Source organism: Physeter macrocephalus, chromosome 14, assembly GCF_002837175.3.
Source record: "Physeter macrocephalus isolate SW-GA chromosome 14, ASM283717v5, whole genome shotgun sequence".
Taxonomy (NCBI): domain Eukaryota; kingdom Metazoa; phylum Chordata; class Mammalia; order Artiodactyla; family Physeteridae; genus Physeter; species Physeter macrocephalus.
Window position 1 is genome coordinate 74,062,767 of NC_041227.1, and position 7,782 is coordinate 74,070,548.

Genomic DNA, 7,782 nt, shown 5'->3' on the forward strand with positions numbered 1-7,782 from the left:
GGCTGGGCCCGTGAGCCATGGCTGCTGAGCCTGCGCGTCCGGAGCCTGTGCTCCGCAACGGGAGAGGCCGCAACAGAGGGAGGCCCGCATACCACAAAAGAAAAAAAAACCTAAAAACTGTGTAGTAGGTCAAGCAGACACATCTGGCAGGCCGATTTGTTCATATCAGTTTATCCCTCTGCAAACTGATTTGGGTTTGCTTATACCTGTGGCTTCTCAGGCAAGTTGTTTATCTTTTGCCTCACTTTTCTCATCTATAAAATGGAGATGACACCCTTTGCTCAGGAATGTGAAGATTAAATGAGAACACTTATAAGATACTTAGCACGGTGCCTGGTACATAGTAAGCTCTTGGTTGGTGGTCACTGGTCTGCTTATGGCCACTGGTGGTGGCCACTGGTGTGATTGGTGGCCCCTGGTGTGATTGGTGGCCCCTGGTGTGATTATGGCCACTGGTGTGATTGGTGGCCACTGGTGTGATTGGTGGCCACTGCTGTGCTTATGGCCACTGGTGTGATTGGTGGCCACTGGTGTGATTGTGGCCACTGGTGTGATTGGTGGCCACTGGTGTGCTTATGGCCACTGGTGTGATTGGTGGCCACTGGTGTGATTGGTGGCCACTGGTGTGCTTATGGCCATGGTGCTTGCCGCTGCTTCCGCTGCTCCCCCGTTCTGGCCCCAGGGTAGGCTCTGACGACCTGTGGGTGGTCAGGTTGCTCCTGGCAAAGAAGGAGCAGCAGGTTCTTGGTGCTGGTGGAGGAGGTTGCCCACTGGGGAATTGTTGGTCGCTGGGGCCTGCCCCCGGCAACTGTGTGGCTTTCTGAACCCTATTTGGAGCATTCTGCTCTGACCTGCCCCTGGAGGGCCCTAGTCAGACACCAGCCAGGAGAGGAGTTGTCATTTCCCTTCTAGCAGCCCCACGTGCAAAGGACAAGTCATGTGTAGTTCCATCCATCTCTCAGAAGCCTAGTCAGGTCTGGGTGGCACCAGCTTAAGCCATGTCTTTTCTAGACAAAAGCCCTACCTTGCAGCGCTCCGCTGTTGTAATAGTTTGGGCACCTGGATGGTTTGTTTTTTGCACTTTCTTGGAACTCAGGGGTGGGACATGTGTCTCTTGGCAAGGAGGTGCCGTGGTGCTTTGACAGGCCTGTTAGTGAAACTCCACTGGGACGGGAGCAGCCGTCTGAAGTAATGATGGTAAGTAACAGTGGTGGGGTTTGTTTCATATTTACAATCTTTTGAAAGTGGTGGGCATTGTAGAGATTTGTTTCTGAAAACAAAAGTAATAGTTTCCCACTTTAGAAAATGTGAAAAGTTCAGATATATAAGGAAGTTGAACAAAAGGTATCTAATAGTTTCTGCACTCAAAGGCAGCCGTTGTTAGCATTTTGGTACATTTCTACTGAGTTTTCTCTCTGCTTCTCTTTTACTGAGTTAAAATAGTGCTGTGGGGAATATCTTTATGTTGAAGTTTTTCTCTCATCTCCTTTGATAGATTTTTTAATGATTGTGTCAAAGCAAGTGAACATTTTTAAGCCTCTTGATACATATTACCAAACTGTTTTCTGGAAAGGGTTTATCCGTCCCAGAAGTATGACATCTCAGTGTACTCTCGCCAGCACTGAGTACTGAAATTATGTTTACTGCTTTGACAGGCAAAAAAATAATAGGCCATTGTTGTAAATTTGTATTAAAAACAACATATCTAGCAAAGTAGAACATTTCTTCGGTGTGTTTGTGTGCAGTGTTCGACTTTCCCATCTCCATGGGAAGGCTTTCTGACAGTGCCCGGGTGGCCGGCTGCCCCGTAACAAGTCTTTGAAGGTCATGCTCTGCTTACAGGTCATGTGCACCGTGTCAGCTGGTGGGGTGTGGAGTTGCAGGCCCATGCTTCTTGGAAAGCACCGGAAAGAGATGCAGCATGGAAATAGGGTTTGAAGTCCACCCGGTCTCACTGGTCTCCAATCCGTGCCCCTCAGAATGCCTCTGTCCCGCACAACAGCTTTCTGGACCTCTCAGGAAGTAGGAATGGAGGGCAGCCCCTGTGTCAATAAGAGCACCCCACTTTCCTGCGTTTTACATATCGATGGGCAGCGTACGGTCACATTTGGAAAAGAGTTCTGCTGCTTATAAGAGGCTGGAAAACCCATCCAACTGCCTGAGCAGTGGAGCCCAGGAAAGGGGAGGTGACTGTCCCAAGGTCACCGAGCATGGAGCCAAGGGTGAACTGCCCAGCTCAGGCTTGGGCCAGGCCACTCTGTATTTCGGTGGGCTTTGGGGGGAGGAAACGGGTCCTCACATGTTGGCAAATTGACAGTCGCCCAGTCTGGGCACCAGTTTAAAAACCACGCTCGGGGCCTTCTTCCTGGAGGCTGCAACCGTAAGGGGATCCATTTGTGTGGTTTCCCCTACCTGGAGGCCCACAATCAGGCAGGATGAGTTTCACTCAGATTCCTGCGTCACCTCAGGTCTTTTTCTAAAGCTTTTGTAAATCCTCTGGGAATAGAAGGACTCTTGGACACATGCAACTTTTCTCCTTTGCGTGAAACCCCTCTCTGGTAGGACAGCCACGTCCCTCTGTGCCTTGGAGCCATGGGCCTGTGCACAGGCATTCGTGGCTGAATCTGACAAGGGAATGCAAGAGAAGGCAGGATGGTTTTTCTCGTGGTCAAAGTTGTTGATACATTTTTTTTTTTAAATTTTATTTATTTATTTTGGCTGTGTTGGGTCTTCATTGCTGCGCGTGGGCTTTCTCTAGTTGTGGTGAGCGGGGGCTACTCTTTGTTGCTGTGTGCGGGCTTCTCATTGCGGTGGCTTCTCTTCTTGCAGAGCACGGGCCCTAGGCGCGCGGGCTCAGTAGTTGTGGCTCGCGGGCTCTAGAGCGCAGGCTCAGTAGTTGTGGCGCACAGGCTTAGTTGCTCTGTGGCATGTGGGATCTTCCCGGGCCAGGGCTTGAACCCATGTCCCCTGCATTGGCAGGCGGATTCTTAATCACTGTGCCACCAGGGAAGCCCTTGATACATTTTTTTAGAGATAACTTCGGTCCGATCATAATAAGTAATATGATCATTGTAGAACATTTGCCAGTACAGAAAGAGGTAAAGAATAAATATCCCATAACTCCATCACTCCTAGTAAAATGTCAGAGTTGTTCCTTCCCACCTTTTAAAAATTAGCTTATATAAGAACCTGGTGTCAGACTGGCCATCTGACCTTGAGTAAATTCTTAATTGCTTTTGGCCTCGGTTCTCAACGTCTGTAAAATGGGGATAATCTTTACCTTCAAGGGCAGTTGAGGGTTGAGAGAGCTGGATGGCAAGAGCACTGGACAGAGTGCGTGACACATAGTAGGTGCTCAGTAAATGGCACACCCGCCCGCTTGAGAGCATATAGTGTATATGGTTACATATCCGGTATTTTTAACTTGTCAACAGCATTATCCTAGGTCTGAAAGCCTTTTAAAAACATTTTTCAAGGCTCGTATTCCATCATGGGGGTGTACCATAATTTATTTAAGAATTCCCTTATTCCATTATCATAAAGTATTTAGGTTGCCCCCAGACTAAGGCTGTTTTCCCATGGCCAATTAGAATAATAACAGTTTTCATAATTAAGAACACCCTAAATAGCCCCATCATTAGGAGCCGAAACAAATTAGGTTTTTGAACTGCAGCTCGGGGAGGGCTGAGGCTATAACAGAGACTGGGTGCATTGACACGGCCGCTGCGTGTGCGTGATTGCTGCGTTCGAGTGGGACATCAGTGGGCGTTCTGGGCATCGCGCCAAATGTGCCCCAGGCCCCTGGAGCAGAAGGTGCTCCTCTCTTTCGGCATGTGTGTTTTAGACCCGCTGGGATGTTGGGAATTTGAAGAGCTGCAGCCCCAGCTTTGGGTCAGCCCCAGCTCTGCCCTCAGGGAGTTCCTGTTCTGGGGGGTGGTGAGAGGGGGCACAGATACTGAAACCAATAAATGCAGTGTGTTTGGATAAATGGAGAATGCAGTGAGGACGCTCAGGAGGACGGGGTCAGCACTGTCTGTTAAAGGTGTGGCTCAGAGCGGGGTGCTGTGGCTGAGTCTGGAAAGATGGGCATGTTTGCTGGGGGCTTAGGCGCAGAGGGGATGGAGGTCTGGACATGGGCACCAGCAGGATCGATGTCTGGGAGGTGGGAAGTGGCTCCGAGTGTCCGGCACTTGCTAGAATTGGATGCAGGTGGGCAAAAGGTGGAGGCCTTGGTATCAGTGGGGACAGTGGCCGGTCATGGAGGGGCCGTGTGCTGTGTCTTTCTCATCTCTGGGTCTCTAGCGCCCTGACAGAGCCTGGACCGTCGTATGCCTGCGGTCTGTAGGCCGAACACGTTCATGAAGAGCTTAGCTGAAGTTCTCGAGTGTAGTTCTCAGCTGTTTGGCAGAGTTCTCCTAGTTGGTTCATCTGGGGGTGTGTGGACATGCTGGAACATACCACGTGTGCTGGTACGTGGGAGGCCCCTGCTGCCCGAGAGATGAGTGACGCCTGCCAGGAGGTGCCAGGGGGAAAGTCTGGGCTCAGGAGTAATTGGCCCTGAAACCAGTCCTGTGATCTGTACCTGGATGTGGGTCCAGAGACCTCTAATTGCAGGCACTGAGCTAATAAGCTCACCAGCCATCTCGAGGGCATCCGGGTCTAATCCTCCAGGGCGGGATGCGTGCTTCTGTTGGAGCGGTTGGCAGCTCAGGGGCGGCCCTGCCCCCCGTGTGTGCTCAGAGTCATTGCAGGCGTGACTCATCGCCCGTGTTCTCAGGCCGGGTAGCTCAGTGCCGCCCTGGGCCGCCACTCCTCACCCAGACGTGAGGGGTGGGAGGTGCTGGGTTGGAGGGGGGCAGGGAAAGGGAGGGAGGCCAAGATGTGCTGATGTCGGCTGTGTGCCTGACGCTGTTCTGGGTGCCTTATACGCACCTATCCATCTGAATCCCCTAGAAAAGCGCTTAGAATAGAGGTTGATATGTCCACTTCCAAGCGAAATCGGGCTTGGAGGGCTTAGGTACCTTCACCAGGTGACACAGTGAGTAGAGTGCAGCGAGTACGCGGTGTGTGGACGCCAGAACCCATGCCTCTTCCCCGTCACGTGCTGCTCCAGCTCTGCCTTCCTTGTTGGGCAGGTGGTCTCAGCCTTCTCACTGAAACCCCGCTGGAGTGCGGTCTCGGGCAGCAGCACAAGCCCAGGGTCGCAGCCTCATTAGTGGCCATGTAAGCGAGTCACCAAAACCACCGGGGCCTCGGTTTTCTCATCTGCAAAACAGGGAAAAAATTCGCTGTCTGTACTTAAGGGGATTGTGTGGGAGTCAGAGCCGATGACGTGACCGGGAACCTGTTGGCACCAGCGCCTCATGTGGACGCAAGAGCTGAGGGTGCTCACGGCTTGAGACACAGGCTCCTCTCTCCCTTCCTCCCCCCCTCACCGCGTTCCCTTTTCTCCCCCCACCCCCCCCCCCCCGGCCCCAAGCAAGTGGGGTGCAGAGAGGCTGAGAGGCTAGAGAGGGCTTAAGCATCCATAGGATTTTAATGTTTATCTAGGGCGGAGCCCAAGGTAGAGCTCATGCTGAGCTTTCCTCGCTAAGAAACTGGGCATTAGAGCCAGTTGATCTGGGTTTGCACTCTGTGCTACCACTTACCAGTGTATGTGTGGCCTTCAGTAAGACCTTGACTTCTTTGTTTTCCTGTCCATAAAGTGGGAGAAATACCGCCTTGTCAGTCTGTTTGGCCCCGTTCTTCTCTCACCCTAGGAGCTTCCACAGACCCCCTTTCTTCTTCAAACAGCTGCAAGCACATAGACTCTTCATCTGCCTCCATTCAGTCTTGCTGAATGTACGTGTCATGTGTTACATGACACGGCCTGTGCTGGGGCTGGCGAGGTGGCTGTGGACAAGGCCGACTTGCTGGGTGTCTGCCTTCTGAGGGCGCAGAAAGACAGGGACTGCCATATGTGCATGTGGGCGTTAGAGTTCTGGTCGGGGCCGTGGAGGAGAAGTTCATGTGATGGATGGCCTGGGAAAACCCTGAGTGATGCAACTGGGCGGGGGTGACTGGGAGAAGAATGTCTTGGGAGATGGGTGTAAAGTCTTTGGACCTGACCGCTGGTCAGCAAGGCCCAGGCCCAGGGAGTGGGGTGCAGAGAGGCCAGAGAGGCCAGAGAGGGAGGGCTTCAGCATCCATAGGATTTTAATGTCTATCTAGGGTCTGCCCTCTGTGGTTAATGGTGCGGGAAACCAGGGCAGCCTGGAGACCTGGACAGAGCTAGGACTCACCTATGCTTAGAGTCGCAGCTCTGGCTGTGCTTGAGCCCCTGGTCCTTTCTGAGACATAGTTTTTTTTTCATCTGTAGCACAGCAGGTGTTAATATGTGTCTCACAAACAAACCTGCTTTGGAAACCTGTGTGGCGTCCTCACAAAGGTATAAGGGGTCATGATGGCCTCAGTCCACAAAGGATTGGGGTGACTCATGAAAATACATATAGTATAAAAGGATACATTTAGTAGTTGAGCCAGAGGGAAATTGTTGGTAAAAGGACAGAAGCAGGGCTGGTGATTAGCACCAGAATTCACCCACTGTGTCTTCCTGGACATCTGCAGAGGTAAGGAGGCTGCTTGATTGACTCCGAATCCTTCCTGGCTGCCTGAGCAAAGAGACAGGATTAGGTACTTGGTTCACGATGCCCTTAAGGTATTAGGGAAAAAAGTGACTGCGGAAAAGCATGATTTTTTTTTCCCACACTGAGACTGACTCTGGCAGGGCCACCGTGTGCGTCGGTAACTGTGTGTCTGACTTGTTTCAGGTCTCCTGGAAGCGCTGGGCAATGAACCTGAGACTGCAGCCCAGAGTGGTCTGAAGCCGCTGGGGAGAACAGAGGGAGTCCTGGAGAAGATGGCCATGGCCCCAAGCCCTTCCCTGGCTCAGGTGTACACCAGCCCCGTGGCAGTGGCCGTGTGGGAATGGCAGGACGGGCTGGGCACCTGGCACCCCTACAGTGCCACTGTTTGCAACTACATCGAGCAGCAGTTTGTCCAGCAGAAGGGCCAGCGCTTCGGGTTGGGGAGCCTGGCCCACAGCATCCCCTTAGGCCAAGCTGACCCCTCACTGGCTCCTTATATCATCGACCTCCCCAGCTGGACGCAGTTCCGCCAGGACACTGGTAAGGCACTTCCTGCCTCAAGTATGTGTCCAAGTGCCTGTTTCGGGCTGGGCGTCGTGCTAGGTGTTGGGGGTCACAGAACTGACTCTCAGCATTATCCTGCCCCTGAAATGCACACGGTCAGAAGGCGGGTGCTGAGAGTGATAGCAGTGTGAGATGTTCCTTAGTGGTCCAGGGTGCCTTGGGAACACAGTGCAGAGGCCGTTCCAGCCCCTTTCCCCCTTGTCTCCCAAACCAGAAACGCCTGCTTCCACCCGCAGAGATTTGAGGGTCTCGCTGGCAGCAGGCAGGCAAGCAGGCTGGCCGGCATGGGGGTGGCACACCATGCTAGTTAAGAGGGCCTGGTGATGGGTTCCAGCTCCTGTATGATAGCTGTGTCACATGGGCAAGTTACTTCACTCTCCTGTGCACTCATGTTTCTTCGTGTGTGTGTGGTGTGTCTATTGCTCAGTATTGCTGCGAATGGGGCCACCAACTTCTTCCCAGAGCTGTGCACTATGCCTGTAAATCACTGATTCTCAGCTGGGGGCAACGTTTGGAGACTTTTTTTTTTTTTTTTTTTTTTTTTTTTTTGCGGTACGCGGGCCTCTCACTGTTGTGGCCTCTCCCGTTGCGG

At 52.5% G+C, this 7,782-nt stretch overlaps 1 protein-coding gene across 7 annotated transcripts in view; it reads left to right on the forward strand.

Moving 5' to 3' along the window:
* DTX2 (deltex E3 ubiquitin ligase 2) overlaps nucleotides 1-7,782 on the forward strand; it is a 36,336-nt gene that overhangs the window by 6,476 nt on the left and 22,078 nt on the right. For all 7 annotated transcript variants that reach the window (XM_007103970.3, XM_007103969.3, XM_007103971.3 and 4 more), the window contains one exon: nucleotides 6,810-7,166. In XM_007103970.3, coding sequence (XP_007104032.1) covers nucleotides 6,899-7,166 — 268 coding nt within the window. In that variant the 5' untranslated portion in view covers nucleotides 6,810-6,898. The remainder of the gene's footprint in view (nucleotides 1-6,809; nucleotides 7,167-7,782) is intronic.